An 18,442-nucleotide genomic window follows, 5' to 3' on the forward strand; every position below is an offset into this window, starting at 1 on the left:
GTGAAAATCGAATGAGACAAAATACGATTTAAACCACTAAAACACTGGAACTTTAACCTGCTCAATGGTGGAATGAATAGTCTCGTCATTATGTTGAAAAATATGCATGTTTCTCTCTTTCCAGATAACGCAAACAACTGCTAACCAAATCATCTTGAAAGCTAAACAAATGTTTTTCGAAAAACCTCCCTAACCATATAAGTGATGAAGATGCGATAAAATGTTGCGAGATGATGCCGAGCAAATCCTAACCAGCCACAAATCAAATTTATCAAATATTACCATAAAAAACACAAGTGACAAACATATGATATCTATCCTTGTATACTCAAAAGCCTGTGTTATCTTAATAATTCTCAACATGTGCCACAACCTAGGGTTCTTAATAATTCTCCTATTTCTTCAAAATTTCTACCGATTGTCATGCCCACCAATTATTTGTTCATCTAGCTTGTTTTTCCCAAAATAAAGATCAAAGACGAAGTCACTAAAGTGAAAGAAATATAAACCAATTTTTATTTGATCACAAACCTAAATATAAAGGTTTTAGGCGCACACATAGGTGAATAAAAATAAAAAGAATTAAACAAGGTATATTTTTTAAATAAATAAACAATATATTTGATGTATGTGTATCTAAATCATCTTTACTTGGGCTTGTACCTTTGTAAGTATTTCTCAAGGAATATGATTCTCAAAGATAAAAAGAAATATACAATGTGATTTCTAATCTTTTTAGTTTTTACAAATCGACGTAGAACAAAAAGTATGTATTTTTTTCTTTTTTTTGAATCGGCAAAGATTTATTAACCAATAAATCTGTGCAAGATGCACTAATAAGTTTGGGTGAAAAAAAAAACAATTACAAAGAAAAATCGATTGCCATAGTAATACCGACTCGAACTAAAACCTCTTAAAAAATCACCCTCAAAGAAAGGAACAAAAAGTATGTATATAAAATGTGAGTTTTCTTTATTTATTATCATTTTTTGCAATTTAAAAGATGACAGCCTATAACAAAGTCATATAAAGAGGACCATGGAGGGACCTAAGGGCCACATGGACCCCTAATTTGATTCTACAAAATTGACTTTTAAAAATTATTTTAGTCATTAGATTAATTTGAAAACACCATCTTATCATACACTTGTAACACTGGATTATTTCTTTTACACCTCCCACCACCCTTCTCTCTCCTCCCGACCACCAACAACATCAAAACACACCACCAATTCTCCTCCCACCACGCCAGCTTTGCAATAGCTTGAATGACACAGATCTTCTCAAACAACTCTCATTCATGAATCTCCGAGTATCTTCTCCAACATTATAGTTTTTTAATTAATTTTTCATATGATTTAACTATGGTTTGAAAATTAGAGTAAACAAACTAAAATAGTGAATCGATCTTCTCCTCTTGTGAAATCAATTTAACATTGCAGCTGCTTCTATGTGGAACACACTGCCATACACAAACTCAATTATAAGAAAAATTGGAATCTGCAATTTTCATGAAGAAAATAAAAATTGAAGTCTACAAGCATCTAGCCACCCACAATTTGATTGAAAAACAAAGAGTACTTGAAGCTTTGTGAGGACTGTGTTCCATTACAATTCTCTAAATTTCACCATAAACCAAAACAAAAACTTAATTTTAATTATTACTTGTTTCGATTGATATGATGTGTAAATCTGCGATTTTATTACCTGTGAGTAGATTTGGTGAAGAAGAAAGTTGGATGTTTTTGTGAGAGGTGTGATTTTGAATTGCTGCGGAAGAGAAATGAAGGTAAGTCATGCTTTGTTTCACACACTTAAAGAGGTTTCAATTATTGGTGGTGTTTCTTTGAAGGTGGTTGCTGGTTGTGGGAGATGGAGCCTGGAGGGAGACGGCCACAAAGCTGGGAGCAAGATGAGAAAAATTTGGAAAGTGAAGCTATTGAGATCAGATGTGGGAGAACATGATAAGCTTTAATAGAAATGCACAATCTAACCATTTATCTTGTGTGACCCATGGTGGGAAGGTTTTATACCTTCCCATGTGAAATGCCACCAATAAATAAATATGAGAAGTAGTAGTTTTTTATAGATTTTTTAGCATCTTGGAAAATCAAAATAAAACAAAAGTAGGGGGAGGTTTCAATTTAAGACGATAGTCATAGTACCACTTGTCAAATTATAAATTGGTTTTTCCTTAAAAAAAATATATAAATTGGTTTTGTTTGTTAGCGAGCAAAATATTGTACTTTAAAATGTGCACATTAGCGGTGATCCCAAACATGTCTTAGGTCCTGTTTAGATAAATAACTTATATTGATGCTTATAACATTAGAGCTTATAGCACTAGAGCTTACATCATAAGCTCTTATACTCAATAAGCTCTTTATGTTTGGATATGTACACTAAAAAGTACTTACATAAATTGAAGTGTTTGGATGTATCATTATATAAGCAATTATGAAATGATAAAATATTTTTGGTTTAAATTAGAGAATTAAACCATAATTTTTGTAAGGAATTAACCCACGATTATAAAGTTGTAAAAAGAACAATATTGAAATATAGTAATAATTTTAACATGCATATAAAAAAGAGTTAAATAAGCTTTTTGGCCCTATAAATAAATATAGTCAATTTTATTTTTTAGTCCTCATAAAAATATGACATGTTTTGGTCCCAATAAAAAAATTCAGCAAATAGTTTTAGTCAGTTAAATTAAAATTTCTTTAATTATGATTAAACTTTGAAATTTTTGAATGTTTTTTTCATACTTGTTTAGAACATTATAATAAGTTCCTCCACAAAAAAATGTACTCAAAAATTGATTTTTAAACCAAAATTTTACTATTTTTATCTTGAAATTTTGATGTTTAAAAAAATCATATTTAATTCTTTACATGATAAAAAGTTATAATTTTTGGGAAAAGAGTTTTTTTATAATATTCTTAACAAGTTTGTCAAAAAACTTTAAAAAATTTAAAAGTTTAAGCATAAATTCACAAATTTTAATTTAATAAGGACTAAAATTATGTGCTGGAAATTTTATGGGGACCAAAATATGTCTCTTTTTTTTATTAGGACTAAATAAAATTAGATATATTTATAGCGATCAAAAATTATTTTACCTTATAAAAAATCATCAATATTCAAATAGAAGAAAATTAACATTAGTGGTGTATATAAATAGTGTAAACATCACCATTCTTAATAAGTGTTCCTTCAAAAAAAATTCTTAATAAGTGTAATAATGTAAATACCCTTTTAAAAAAATATAACTATGCAAATATAAAAGTAAGAAATAACTAAGGCTTAATTGCACTTTTGGACCCCTATCTTTTCAAAAGTTGCGGTTATGGACCCCTAACTAATTTAAATACAAAACAGCCCCTTATGTTTTGATTCTTTGGCAGTTTTGGACCCCCAGTCCATTGTTGACTCAGTCAACGCTGACGTGGCACCCTAAGTGAGGTGCCACGTGTCAATTTTTTTATTTATTTTTTGCTTTAGGGGTCCAAAACTGCCAAAGAATCAAAACATAGGGGGCTGTTTTGTATTTAAATTAGTTAGGGGTTCATAACCACAACTTTTGGAAAGATAGGGGTCCAAAAGTGCAATTAAGCCAATAATTAAACATAGGTAAAAGTTTCATAGTCTTATATCATTGTTGAAAAAGTCTTTATTTTCTTGTTGATTGTTATGTGTGTTACTGTACTTACATAAAGATAAAAAAAGATAACTATATGACTAATCACAACAAAAGATAATTATACAATAAATAAAAACAGGCTTTGGAAAAAATTGCAACGAGAATCGAAGCACGTCTCCTTATTTGTATAAGCTGCGTAATAAGCTATATGTTAAGCTTAAAATTTAGGCTTATCAAAATATGATATAAGCAGCTTATGAAATTGTGATAAGCTGTTTTTATTGATTTACCCAAACACCTTTAAAAAAGCTTATGTTAGTAGATAAATCCATATAAGCTCCGAATAAGCCAATCCAAACGGGGCCTTATTCTATTTTTTATTTTCTATTTAAAGAGAAATTATTTATGTTAAAGTCAACTCAATTATTGATGAAGGGGTAATGAAGAGTTTAAAAATGGGACAATAATAAATTATCTCTTGAGAAACTATTTTTCATATATGTCATTGTCTAATTAGGTGTCATTGATTTCAATTTTACAGAAAAAAACAATTTGGAATTCTAGAGTAATGTTAAAAGTGATAAAGACTAATGAGGTAATATTCAGTAAAACCAAAGGAGGCACAATCACATTTCTAATATTTTTACGTCTAAACTTTTTTCAAAAAAATAAAAAAAAATACTCTACGTATAATCTAAGTTTTTTTTTTGCCGGAGTTTGAATCTCGGACCTTGCATATGTTATGCACCGTCTCTATCAATTGAGCTTAAGTCACGAGGACATAATCTACGCTATTTGAAATGATTTAATTTGTTTATTGAATACAGCAAAAAAAAAAAAAAAAACAATCCAAGATGTAGAAGAAAAATTAGTATTTTAGAAAAGAAAAATGAGCTGTCTTTGATATTTCAAACAAGGATTATACCAAATTAACAATAATAATTTTAGTTTTAGGAAACTACTTGGTAGTTCATGCCAAATACTATTAAACGTTCAATTAGTCTTTTTAGTTCAATTAGTTTTATACTTTACTTGGCTCAAAACTAAGATATTCTATGATTTTTAGAGATTTGGATTGTGTGCAGTCACAACTTCTTATTATACATGAACACTCAAATGATCCACATTTAAAGTTTGGTGTTTTACATTCCTTACAAAAAAAAAAAAAAATTGGTATTTTAGATTATAAAGAATCAAAATATGTATTGAAATTTAGATGTGAGTCACTGAGTGCCTCTCACACTACACACAATCCAAATCGAAGTTTGATTTAGATACCCTATACACCTCACTTTGTGTAGTCTCAATACTACTTTTGCTTGAACTATATCCTCAATTTCTTAGGAGTTTGATATCGCTCTTCATTTGGCTTTGACAGAGCTAAGAAGTTTTTCATGGACTACATGGCAACCATTAGTCTGACATGCTTGTTGGAACATGTAACTTTACCTCTAGAATTTGGCTTTCTTGTGATATTGTTAGTCCAACTCCTAAGAAATTGCATGAACAACATCACCAAGCAAAACAAGGTCTCAGAAGTGCATCCAAATTGCATAAAATTTGGTTTTCCTTACAAAATAAGCTTAGCTTGCACCACTTTATTGTTGGCTATTCATGCCTTAATGCTAATATTGATGCTCAATCATGAGCCTCAGTGTACTTCAAAACTTCAAACTTATACATCAGAGATCATTCAAGTGTTATCCTCTGCGACTATTCTAATAGCAATATGCAAGATGTCAAAAACTAATGCTAATTTCCATTGGATTGTAAGGCTTTGGTGGTTTTTCAGTTTCCTTTTGAGCATTATCAGCACAGCCCTTCATGTCAATTTCAGTATAAAAAACAAGGGTGTTATTGGTATAAAAGAATATGCAGATTTCCTTGGTTTGGTTGTTTCAACATGTCTGTTAGTTGTTTCAACAAGAGGGAAAACAGGCATAGTCATCATTGCAACAAATGGTAGCATATCTGAACCACTTTTGGAAGAGAAAAATGAGAAACATTCTTCTGAGTGTCTAAAAGAATCACCATATGGAAAAGCTACAATTTTTCAATTGATAAATTTCTCATGGCTCAATCCGTTGTTTGCGGTAGGGTATAAGAAACCTCTTCAATTGGATGACATTCCTAATCTTGACATCAAGGACTCTGCTGAATATCTAAATTGCGCATTTGATGAGAGTCTTAGACAAGTTAAGGAAAAAGATGGAACTACAAATCCATCTATCTACAAGGCAATCTATTTATTTGCTAGAAAAAAAGCGGCAATCAACGCGCTTTTTGCAATAATAAGCGCTTCAGCATCTTATGTTGGTCCATATTTGATCACTGACTTTGTGAATTTCCTCACCGAGAAGGACAGTCGCGGACTAAAGAGCGGATACCTTTTGTCGCTAGGTTTCTTATGTGCTAAAATGGTTGAGGTTATAGCTCAGAGGCAATGGATTTTCGGTGCTCGGCAATTAGGCCTCCGCCTAAGGGCCGCATTGATATCACATGTATACAAGAAGGGCTTACATCTGTCAAGCCGATCGCGTCAAAGTCATTCTGGTGGTGAGATAATGAACTACATGAGTGTAGATGTGCAGAGGATTACGGATTTCGTTTGGTATGTAAATGTTATTTGGATGCTGCCGATACAAATTTCCTTAGCTGTTATCATTTTGCAGACAAATCTTGGATTAGGTTCATTGGCTGCATTAGCTGCTACACTAGCAGTTATGACTTTGAACATACCTTTAACGAAAATACAGAAAAGATACCAAACCAAGATCATGGATGCAAAAGACAACAGAATGAAGACCACTTCAGAAATTCTCAAAAACATGAGGACTTTGAAATTTCAAGCATGGGATAGTGAGTTTTTCCAAAGGATAGAAGCATTGAGAAGTGTTGAATATGGTTGGTTATCAAAGTCATTAAGACAACAGGCATTTTCGGCTTTTATCTTCTGGGGTTCACCTACATTCATTTCAGTGATAACCTTTTGGACATGCATGTTCATAGGGATTGAGCTGACAGCCGGAAGGGTCTTATCCGCATTTGCGACATTCCGAATGTTACAAGATCCTATGTTTAGTCTACCTGATCTACTCAATGTCATTGCCCAAGGAAAAGTTTCCGGCGATAGGATCGCTTCTTTTCTTAAGAAGGAAGAAATCCAACATGACGTGATTGAATATGTTTCTAAGGACAAAACAGAATTTGATGTAGTTATTGAGAAAGGAAGATTCAGTTGGGATCCTGAGACAACAATTCCAACACTTGATGAAATTGAGTTGAAAGTTAAGAGAGGAATGAAGGTTGCAATTTGTGGTTCTGTCGGTTCCGGGAAATCTAGTATGCTCTCCGGAGTTTTGGGAGAGATATTTAAACAATCAGGGAACGTTAAGATTAGTGGAACAAAGGCTTATGTTCCACAATCAGCATGGATACTTACCGGAAATATTAGGGACAACATAACCTTTGGAAAAGAGTTCGAAGAAGATAAGTATGAAAAAACTGTTGAAGCATGTGCTTTGAAAAAGGACTTTGAGCTATTCTCATGTGGTGATTTGACTGAGATTGGTGAAAGAGGGATTAATATGAGTGGTGGACAGAAACAAAGAATACAGATAGCTAGAGCTGTTTATCAAGATGCTGACATATACCTTTTTGATGATCCTTTTAGTGCTGTCGATGCTCATACCGGCACTCACCTCTTTAAGGTCAGTTTTTCTTTTTCTATACTTTAAATTTGTAAAATATTTCATGGTTTAAAGACTTGTTTGAGAAACAATTACATTGCTTTAATGTTTGGTGTTTCATATGTTTTCCACAGGAATGTCTTCTGGGGATTCTCAAAGAAAAAACTATACTTTTTGTTACACACCAAGTTGAGTTTCTCCCAGCAGCAGACCTCATTCTGGTAAATGATGCTTGCTTGGAAATTTGGTACTATATTTATTTAGTCAATAAAGAGTATATCAAATTATGTTGTTGAAGAGACTATAGCCTATTAAACTATGAATTTAATTCATATACACTGAGTTTAAAGATTTTCTACATTGGCAATCAATTGTAATCCTCACATCTTTAAAAACATTTGGCTGTAATCGATAACTACTTCTAAAGTCACACATATGATCATTGGATTTGATTTTTGGACAGTGTAAAATATATCATTTTACTTTGGATTCCTTAAATTTTGATATACTTCTTCCATTTTTATCATACATCACACTATCACTGATCCAAATGAAAACCAGGTGATGCAAAATGGAAGGATTGCACAAGCTGGAACATTTGAAGAACTTCTAAAGCAAAATATAGGATTTGAATCATTAGTTGGTGCTCATAGCAAAGCACTAGAGTCAGTTCTTATGGTTGGAAATTCAAGTAAAGAAAATTTAAATCCAATACCTGAAGGAGAATGCATCACCTACTCAAACTCAAGTTCTGAACTTTTGCACACACAACTTGACACAGTGCAAGAAAATTCTCCTACAGAAAGCAAAGGAAATAATGATGGAAAATTGGTTCAAGATGAAGAAAGAGAAACAGGAAGCATATCAAAAGAAGTTTATTGGTCTTATTTGACAACCGTTAAAGGAGGAATTCTTGTTCCAATCATACTATTGGCACAGTCTTCATTCCAAATACTTCAGATTGGTAGTAACTATTGGATGGCTTGGGTCTGTCCTACAAAATCTGATGCTAAGCCTATATTTGATATGAATTTCATACTACTTATTTATATGGTACTTTCTGTTGCTGGTTCCCTTTGCGTTCTTCTGAGAGCCACGTTGGTGTTAAATGTTGGACTTTGGACAGCACAAACTTTTTTCACAAGAATGTTGCATAATGTGCAACGAGCCCCGATGTCATTTTTTGATTCTACCCCAACTGGAAGAATCTTGAACAGGGTAAGAATTCATATATGGCAATGCTATCTATGACTATTATTGTTATTATTGCAATGCAATATTGAACAACGATTTCAATCGTGGATGGAGGAAAATAGCGGTTCATTGAAATTCTCCTAAGCAACAATGCTATAGCGTCGCTATTGCCTGTATCTGACAACATTTTGTACTAAATAAAATATTGCCCAACAATATAGGTTTGGTCAAACTCCTCATATGCTATAGCCCTACTATGGGCACTATATAACAACACTGATATTGAAAGTCTTAATTTCAGGCCTCCACAGATCAAAGTGTGCTTGACATGGAAATGTTACACAGAATAGGATCGTGTGCTTCCTCAATAATACAAATTCTTGGCACTATTGCGGTGATGTGTCAAGCGGCTTGGCAAGTATTTATCATCTTCATTCCAGTAACTGCAATCTGCATATGGTATCAAGTATGTATCATCTCTCTCTCTCTCTCTCTCTCTCTCTCTATATATATATATATATATATATATATATATATATATATATATATATATGAAAGGACATAAAACAAGTGTTACTCATTTGTAATTCCAAAATTAATATAGAAGATATAATATTTCAATTTTGCAAAGCATAAGCTATGTGAACCGAAGCTTATATTCAAATTATAAATCAAATATTTAAAGTAGATAAAAATGCTCATATTTAAGTTATTTGATAATAAACGAATCTAGTAATTTGAAAAGGAGTTTACATTTCGGGACAAAAATAAATTCAAATGGTTGCTTAGATATAGGGACGGAGGGAGTACTTACAAAGAAATCAGTCTCTTTCTCATGTCCCTCTCTATACACCATTGTTTTATGAAATTCTAACAGAAGTTGAATGATGTTTATTTCAGCGATATTATAATCCGACAGCAAGAGAACTGGCTCGCTTAGCACAGATACAAATTACTCCAATTCTCCACCATTTTTCAGAATCTTTAGCAGGAGCTGCATCAATACGAGCTTTCGATCAAGAAGGCCGCTTCATGAGCACAAATCTTGTCCTTCTAGATGGCTTCTCAAGGCCATGGTTTCATAACGTGTCTGCAATGGAATGGCTCTCTTACAGATTGAACTTGCTTTCAAATTTTGTTTTTGCCTTTTCACTTGTCTTACTAGTGAGCCTCCCTGAAGGTTTCATAAATCCAAGTAAGTACAAACCTTTATTGAGAAAATATCAGAAATAGACAATAAAACCATGTGTTTTGCAAACATACGAAGTTATTTTCATATAATGCTCCACACAGGAATTGAAAATGATCTTACTTTCTTTTCCGGTATGTTACAGGCATTGCAGGGTTAGCAGTAACATATGGAATCAATTTGAATGTCTTGCAAGCTTCAGTTATCTGGAACATTTGCAATGCAGAAAACAAGATGATATCAGTTGAAAGAATTCTTCAATATACAAATATCGCAAGTGAATCACCTCTTGTGATTGAAGACTGCCGGCCGCCAAGAAACTGGCCAGAAACTGGAACAATATGTTTCCAAAATTTGCAGGTTTGATATAGCAAGAATTTAAGACACGCAAAATATGTAATGAATCAAGTTTATGTCCATTTTTCCCTAACGTATCTTCTACAAAAAATATTATGTTACAGATACGATACGCTGAACATCTACCATCTGTGTTGAAAAATATCACTTGTACATTTCCTGGAAGGAAGAAAATAGGTGTTGTAGGACGAACTGGCAGTGGTAAATCAACCCTCATACAGGCAATTTTCAGGATTGTTGAACCAAGAGAGGGATGCATTGTGATCGACAATGTAGACATATGTGAGATAGGTCTCCATGACTTAAGGTCAAAGCTCAGCATTATCCCACAGGATCCAGCCTTGTTTGAAGGCACAGTCAGAGGAAACCTGGACCCTCTGGAGCAATACTCTGACAGTGAAGTGTGGGAGGTAAACACTTTAACAAAACAGTTAGTTCATGAACATGAAAATAAAGTTAATGTATATTTATCAGTATTAGCACAGTTGAAAATATCTTCTCATTCAAGAGGAAAGAAAGTATCCAGATAAATATTCATTGGTGACATTTACGGTGTGTTTGATACACTCTGAGGTACAAAACAATGAGAATAGCACAAGACAAACACTTGATAATACACTTCAAAACTCTTTGTTCCGTATATTTTTTTAAGGAGAACAACAAAAGTAATATAATGTGAAATTTACTAAAATATCATTTGTACACTTTCTAAGACCAAATTATACATAGTTTGGTAAACATGAAGTTGTCATACTTTTCTCTCCTTATCACAAACCAAATGATTTTTTTTTTTCATTTTCAGGCATTAGATAAATGTCAGCTAGGTCACCTAGTGAGGGCCAAGGAAGAGAAGTTGGACTCCCCAGGTTATTGACATTAGCTATCAACTTGCAGAGTTATTTTTCTTTTGGTAATAATCAAAATCATTAATACTAAACTGAAATGCTTTCTCAGTGGTTGAAAATGGTGATAACTGGAGTGCTGGACAAAGACAATTATTTTGCCTTGGAAGAGCCTTGTTGAAGAAAAGCAGCATATTAGTACTAGATGAAGCAACAGCCTCGGTGGATTCTGCAACTGACGGAGTGATACAGGATATCATCTGCCAACAGTTTAACAATCGAACAGTTGTCACAATAGCTCATCGAATCCACACAGTTATTGACAGCGACTTGGTTTTGGTCCTCAGTGATGGTAAGTGTTTTAGATCACAATTAGAACTGATTCTGTCCATTTAATTGTGTTACAAAATAGGCTTTCAGATTAGAGAAAAAAACTATATACCAGAAGTGTTAATAAGCATTGTACAGATAAAAATATGAAAAATATTGATAAATATTCTAAAGCCGAATGAAGTAACATAATAATGATGCTAGAGTTTGATGTATGATATTGACAAGTAACTTAATATATATCTTATTTTACAGGGAGAATTGCAGAATATGATGAACCATCAAAGTTACTTGAAAGAGAAGATTCATTTTTCTACAAACTTATAAAGGAGTACTCTAGCAGATCCCATAGCTTCAATAACTTGGCAACTCAACATGTCCAAGACAGGGAATAATTTCAAGACTTGAGGGATAATATATTAATTTATGGAGTCACAGATAGCTACCTGTTTGATGGGACAAAAAAGGCTCCATATTATTTCAGCCATAGCTTCAATCAAGAAAGAAGCTCCTTCCTGGTCCCATCCATGTGAGGTAACATAACAAAATGGGAAATCATTAAGAGCCTCTTTATTTAATATACCATATGTGACCAATTTTGGGCAGGAAAGATCAAATTGGGATGAGATTGTAAATAGGATATCCTGTCTCTCATCTAGCAAACTGTAATAATCTGTTCAGTGCACTCTTAGAGTATATTTGTTTTCAGATGGAGTTATTCACTGTTCATTTAGAAAGTGAAACTGAGAAAGAAAGAAAAAAAAAACTCTTGTTTGATTTTTAGATTGCATCTTATTGTAAACTCATTTTTGCCTTCAAACTCAGTTTAAAATAGAAGAAGAGGTTTTGCTTCAGCAAACTTCAATCCAATCTAATCCCGTCAAAAAAGGATCTTTCACTCGCAACTTTATAGACTAATCACTCAAGGAAGCTAATCACTCGAGGAAGCTGAGATCCAATTAAGGTTTCCAGGAGCTTGTACCTTTCCAAGACCACAAACCCGTGACAGAGCTTATGAGATGTGGGAGTCTACAACTGATAATTGGGAGCTAAGATCATATCCTGACAATTCCTTCAACTTGACTGTCAGTAAATATTGGGATTGAGGAAATAAGATTGTCAGTAAATATTGGGATTGAGGAAATAAATATCGAAAGGATTGAACCAAAAGGTGGTCTCTTTGACTAAAATAATACAGTTAAGGAAAGCATGTACAACTTCAACAATGCACGAACCAAAGACCTAGTTCATTTCATCAAGGATAAGGTCACAAGTAATTGATTCTACTACTAAAATTGAAAGGAAACAGGATGAAACCATAAAAGAGAGAGAATTAAATTGATCCATAAAAGACACTGGTATTTATCTTTTCAAATTAAAGGAGCAAGGATGAATTTCAAACCACCTCACACATCACTAGACTTTGATATTTTGCTTCTAAACTCCAATGATTCTACATAAAGAGCTTGATTATCCTTACAATTTCATATAAAACATCTACCAACTACATCGAAAAACTACTTTTATCAACGTCATTAAAAGCAAAACCAATAGCTCTAAATATGAAGCCCGCAGCAAAATGTTCGGCATTAAAATATATACAGAGGGAAATTTAGCCAATTGAGTGAAATAAGGGTATATGAGTATTACTTGGGATCTTTCATGGGATCCACTATGCCATATATCATTTTGAAATCAAATTCGAATATGGTTTTTGTTTCCTAGAATGACCACATGAACACTGAATTGCAATCAGATTAACAGATGTAAATTTAAACACTATACTCTAAATATTTTTAGCTACAAAAGCTATGCTCGAAAACTGATTCAAAAGAAGCCCTTGTTTATAAGTTCACCTTGATTAGATTCTAGCATGCAAATATAATATCAATCTCTCAATATTGATGTAGTCCAGAAACCTCTTAAACTATCCAGGACCAAATTTATTTTACAACATTTGATCAAACATAACTTGGTTATTGTCCTTGGTTACTTTTTAAAATTAAAAGCAGTTGGTTTCAAACACAACACTTTCAAGAAAAATCACCTAAGAAATGGCTTTGTATATACAATACACATATCATAACCTGTTATTAAAATATTATTTTTATGGACTTCAGTTTTCAAATAATTGCACGCACTAAGCAATTATAAGAATAAGAATTTACAAAGTTCAAAAGCTTTTAAAAAATAAAAAAGACTTTGACTTGATATTCAACGTTCTCATTAAAGATAAAATGTATTATATACAAAATATACTTTTGCAATGCCTACGAAAGAGGAACAAAGCATCAATCATTTTTCTCAAGCAAACATTTACCAATATCAAAGAATAACCCTTGACTAAGAGTCCACAGTTTTACCAGCTTGTAGAGTCAGGTTGCTCATTCTGTAAGAATTGATAACTTCCATCTTGTTGTAAACCCATATCATAAACTTCAGAATCTGCATCTCTAACCCTTCGTGAAACATTGTTTGAACTCCTCTGAGTATATTTTCCATATCTCCTGCCTGCAATGGAATTACTCCCTCTATGTGTTCTGCCAGAAGCATCTCTTCCTGCATACATCCCATTAGATCCATTAACATCCTTTGACATAAACCTCTTTCCACTCTCCTTCCTCCTCAATCTAATATCACCAGATCCATTAGACCTAACAGCATCACCATCGTTGGATAAAGCCCTCCTTGCACTCCCTTTATTCCCAAAATTGCCATCAAAACTCGCTCCATTCCTCGCATGTGAAGGAGAAGAACGCTCTGCATCATCCGACCCATCTACACCCTTCGGAATAAACTTCCTTCCATTCCCGTGCTTCCTCATTCTAGCATCAATATTTGATCCAGTCCTCCCAGAATTCAAAGAAGAATAAGGATCTTCATTATCTGGCCGATCAACATCCCCTAATGAATACCTACTCCCGTTCTTTCTCAATCCACCACGAACATTCAACTCGGTCTTCCTAGTACTCAAATGAGAAGAACGCTCCCCATCATGGAACTGATCGACATCTTCTGGCAAATAACACCTCCCATTTTCATTCTTTCTGAATCCACCACGAACATTCAGTTCACTCCTCCCAGTACTCAAATGAGAAGAACGCTCCCCATCATGGGACCGAACAACATCCTCTGACAAATACCTCCTCCCATTCCCGTTGTTTTTCAATCCACCACGAACGTTCAATTCACTCCCCTCAGCACTCAAATGAGAAGAACGCTCCCCATCATGAGACCGATCAACATTATCTGACAAATACCTCCTTCCATTCCCATTCTTTTGCAATCGACTGCCAACGTTCACTTCATTCCTCCCATAATTCAAAGGAGAAGAAGAACCACCCTCACCATCATGAACATCATCTGACCCATACCCTTCACCGCCATCATTTTCTAGAACATCAGATCCCTCCAACAAGTCATCACTAGTAACCTTCATATAAGGCTTGATACTATGAACAACCCCTTTAGGAAAGAACCTTGCAGAAGGCAACTCATCGGGGGTTTGAAACAACTGAGGTCCATCATTTTCAGTCCAAAGGTCAAACCCACCAGGCTTCTGAAACCTATCAGCCAAAACCTTGAGCTGCTCATCGGCTTTGATAGAGAACAACTTAGGGGGCTTCTCAACCACCTCCCAGGGCCTCTCCAAGTCAGACACAGCAGCCTTAAGCTCAGCCCTCTTCCTCATTTCATATATCTGCCGCTCCCGGCACAGTCGTGCCTTCAAGAGTTGCTTGGCCTTCTTGGCCTGCATACGCTTCCATTGCCACTTGGACACCCCGCCTGGATACGTCCTTGGCCCACCACCCATTCGGATGACAGTTGAACGAGAAGGTGGTTTTGCTACAGTCACCGTAAGGAACAGCGCATTCTTGTTCTTGTTCTCCCATTCAAAACTTGATAAAGATTTTGAGAATGAAAATGACAGTTGTTGTACGACATTGGCGGATAACACATTCATTTTTGGCAGCTCAGTGTCTGTAGTATGGCTCAAAATACCACCATCCAATTTGTTTAACTTTTATCTGAAAGAAAAGAAAAAAAAAAGACAGAAACCGCAAATGCGATATGAAAACAATATCATAATACATAATTGAATAAAAAAGGGTTGAATTGCATGAATTGAACAAGAACAAAAATGATGGTTGATGAAGAATTGGGAAAAAGGGGAATAGTAAATTGACAGAGGTGAAATGAAATTGAGCACTGAATAAATAATGAATTGTGTAATTTTTAGCAGAATATGTACTCAGAGCTGTTAAAGGAACTTTTTAATCCTTTACATATCAATATCAATAGCTGTAGAAACTTATTCTCTTGTACCAAAAAAGAAACTTATTCAACAAACTTCAACACATGCATTTCCTCAAACATATGGCATGCAATATAACCTCAAGAGCGTAAAAAGGGAAATTCGAGAAAGAAAACCTGTTTCCGGACAGTTGAGTTCAGTTAGTTCATAAACAAAGCTGCTGAGTGAGAAACATGTGGAGAATTGCTGATGACACATTAGCTTTGACTCAGAAACACGAGTAAATTACTCAAATGTCCTTCGGCAGTTAACTGCCGAGGAAACCTCAAACCTATTTTTTTTTTTTGACAAAAACCATAAATATTTTTTAAGAATATTCCGCGGTCTTTATCATTTTTCATTGATTTTTCTTAATAATTCGTTTTTAATTTTATTGATTTGCCTTCCTTATTTATTTTAATTGTATTACTCCTTTCATCTTTTTTTTTTTTTTTGTTATAACTGCTTTGATCTTTCTTTAACAATAGTGAATATTTTATTTCCAAAGAACTTTCACGGAATTTTCTTCTTTTATTTCCTTTTTCTTTATTTTAGGCTTAACATTTAAGTTCTCAAAAAACATTTTAATAAGTGTAAAAATTAAGTATTTGAATATTGTTTTGCAAATTACTTAAATAAAAAAAAAATCTTTGTACACAATTATTTTGATGTAGAAAATATAACAACATATTATACCTTAAAAAAAATCGTTGTGTACAATTATTTTAACGATTTTTTTTTATTATTTGTATTTAAGTAATGTGCAAAACAATATTCAAATGCTTAATTTTTACACTGATTTAAATGTTATTCTTATTAAGATATATACGCATAAGTATAATACTGCAATTGTTTGAAACGTACCAAAATAATGATTGAAACATTCAAAATCAATAAATATTATTAAAGACAATTTATGGTTTTTGTCAAAAAAATAAAAAAAAGGTTTGTTATTAATGACAATTTATGGATTTTGTCAAAAAAAAAAAAAAAAAACAGATTTGAGGTTTCCTCCGCAGTTAACTGCCGAAGTTTTCAGTTTTCCTCGGTAGTTTACTACCGAAGTTTTCCTCGGCAGTTAACTGCAGCCGTATTTCTAAAACTTCGGTAGTTAACTGCCGAGGGGCATTTGAGTAATTTACTCGTGTGGCACAGCCAAACAACATGTGGGAACAACAATTCTCAAACATGTGTATAATGGGTTGGATAAAAGTTTCGTATCCAAATCCCCTCCTGCTTTCTCTCCTTCCCGATTTACCATCGTCCGATCAATCTCAAGGTTGAGAGAGAGAGAGAAACAATTACAAAACTACTCCATCCGTTCCTTTTTAAGTGTCATTTTTGGAGAAATTTTTTGTTCCTATTTAACTGTCACTTTCAAAGTTCAATGCAACAATAAATGTTGTTTTACCAACATTACCCTTAGTTATTTATTGCGGAGAGAGAAATATATGAAATAAGATATTAAATGACTAAGACTATTATAGTAAAAGTATAGATTATTGTATAAGAAAAAGAAATATTTATTGAGTATCTTGGTTTGTGTAAAATGTCAAAAAGTAACCGTTAAAAAGGAATGGATGCAGTAAAATACAATATTGATTTTAGTAGTAATAGTGATTTTAATGTGAACCAAAGTTTCAGTCTAAGAATCTTAAATGATAAGTTTTATAAAAATTTATATATTTAATGCATTGAAATTGAAATATTTAATTTTTTTAATAAATAATTTCTTAATTTAAACGCAAAATTCTTAAAATAATTAGATTCAATAATCATCTATCAAACTATTGTCCAACTTCAGGCAAACCTATCCACAATAACCTAATGCCTACACTAATTCAATGTTGGACCCCCGTTTTTATTATGTTAATTAATGGTCTTGAGAAAAATCATTGTGCGCCAACATGTCAATCAATTTAATGAAAAATTTGACCGAATAAGAAGTTCAATCCCTACATTAGAGTATATGTCACCGCCTCTTCGAAACAAGCACTAACCAATAATCAATAGAGAAAATGGTAATGTTGGATATTTATATATAAAAAAAAAATAGAATGATTAATAAGATGGAAAAAATTATCATTTTTCTCTATCATATTAATCATTCTATTTTTTATTTTTAACAAAAATAAATATCCATGGAACGGCATTTGTACCAATAAAAGAATGGAACATAAATATCCATGGAACGGCATTTGTACCAACAAAAAAATGGAACATGATTCTCTATATAAGGTGACAAAACTCATTCATTTGGAACGGCATTTGTAACACAATTTTCTTCTTCTGCTTTAATTTTTTTATTCAACGATATGGCAAGTGGACAAAACTCATCCATTTATTCTCATATGGCAGCTGTATCATGAAATTAGAGCAAAAAAGAGTAGTCATGGTTCCATTTGAAAAATTGTGTGAAAGTATATGTAACAATTTTCTTCTTCTGCGTTAATATAGAACTTCAAAAAGAAGTTATCATAAAATTAAACTCTTATCTTCTTTTGCGTTATATATGTAACAATTTTTTCTTTTGTGGTGGTCATATACTTTCTTTCCATTTCATTTCATTTTTTTGTTACAATAGTCCTTCCATTTGCATTTTTCCATGCATTTAATATTAGAAGTAGTATTTATTTTTGTAGTATGAACTTATAAAAAAATTAAAAAAATTGAATGATTAATAGGATAGAAAAAATTATCATTTTTCAAGACAAGATAATCAATAGGATAGTTTATGTTGAAAATATTGGGACATTTATAGCATCTTATCCTATGCATAGAAAAACCCATAGTATATAGGTTACTAATTTTAGTAAAAATCAAACTCATACCATACAACAATCGCGCATACACAGACACCCCGCAGCTATTACTCACACTAGATCACGTGGTCTTAGATGT

At 33.0% G+C, this 18,442-nt stretch overlaps 2 protein-coding genes across 2 annotated transcripts; one reads left to right on the forward strand and one right to left on the reverse strand.

Moving 5' to 3' along the window:
- Positions 1-4,704: 4,704 nt before the first annotated feature.
- On the forward strand, positions 4,705-12,067 carry LOC25500164 (putative ABC transporter C family member 15). The gene is made up of 10 exons (XM_039829507.1): positions 4,705-7,356; positions 7,470-7,556; positions 7,897-8,553; positions 8,831-8,995; positions 9,430-9,724; positions 9,864-10,078; positions 10,180-10,485; positions 10,878-10,941; positions 11,030-11,269; positions 11,503-12,067. Exons 1-10 carry the CDS (start codon positions 5,041-5,043, stop codon positions 11,640-11,642), a joined length of 4,485 nt encoding a protein of 1,494 aa, XP_039685441.1. The 5' UTR covers positions 4,705-5,040; the 3' UTR covers positions 11,643-12,067.
- Positions 12,068-13,404: 1,337 nt separating this feature from the next.
- Positions 13,405-15,746, reverse strand: LOC120577707 (uncharacterized). The gene is made up of 2 exons (XM_039829508.1): positions 15,679-15,746; positions 13,405-15,275 (listed from the first exon to the last, which is right to left on the reverse strand). The coding sequence occupies exon 2, from the start codon at positions 15,209-15,211 to the stop codon at positions 13,607-13,609; it is 1,605 nt and encodes a 534-aa protein (XP_039685442.1). The 5' UTR covers positions 15,212-15,275; positions 15,679-15,746; the 3' UTR covers positions 13,405-13,606.
- Between the last annotated feature and the right edge of the window lie 2,696 nt (positions 15,747-18,442).

This window comes from Medicago truncatula, chromosome 8 (assembly GCF_003473485.1).
Source record: "Medicago truncatula cultivar Jemalong A17 chromosome 8, MtrunA17r5.0-ANR, whole genome shotgun sequence".
Classification (NCBI taxonomy): domain Eukaryota; kingdom Viridiplantae; phylum Streptophyta; class Magnoliopsida; order Fabales; family Fabaceae; genus Medicago; species Medicago truncatula.

Excerpts from the sequence above, each read along its gene's own strand:
- LOC120577707 (XM_039829508.1), bottom strand. The coding sequence starts at position 15,211 with ATGAATGTGTTATCCGCCAATGTCGTACAACAACTGTCATTTTCATTC.
- LOC25500164 (XM_039829507.1), top strand. The coding sequence starts at position 5,041 with ATGGACTACATGGCAACCATTAGTCTGACATGCTTGTTGGAACATGTA. Across the intron at positions 7,357-7,469 it reads CCGGCACTCACCTCTTTAAG|GAATGTCTTCTGGGGATTCT; the intron begins GTCAGTTTTTCT and ends TGTTTTCCACAG. Across the intron at positions 8,996-9,429 it reads CAATCTGCATATGGTATCAA|CGATATTATAATCCGACAGC; the intron begins GTATGTATCATC and ends TGTTTATTTCAG.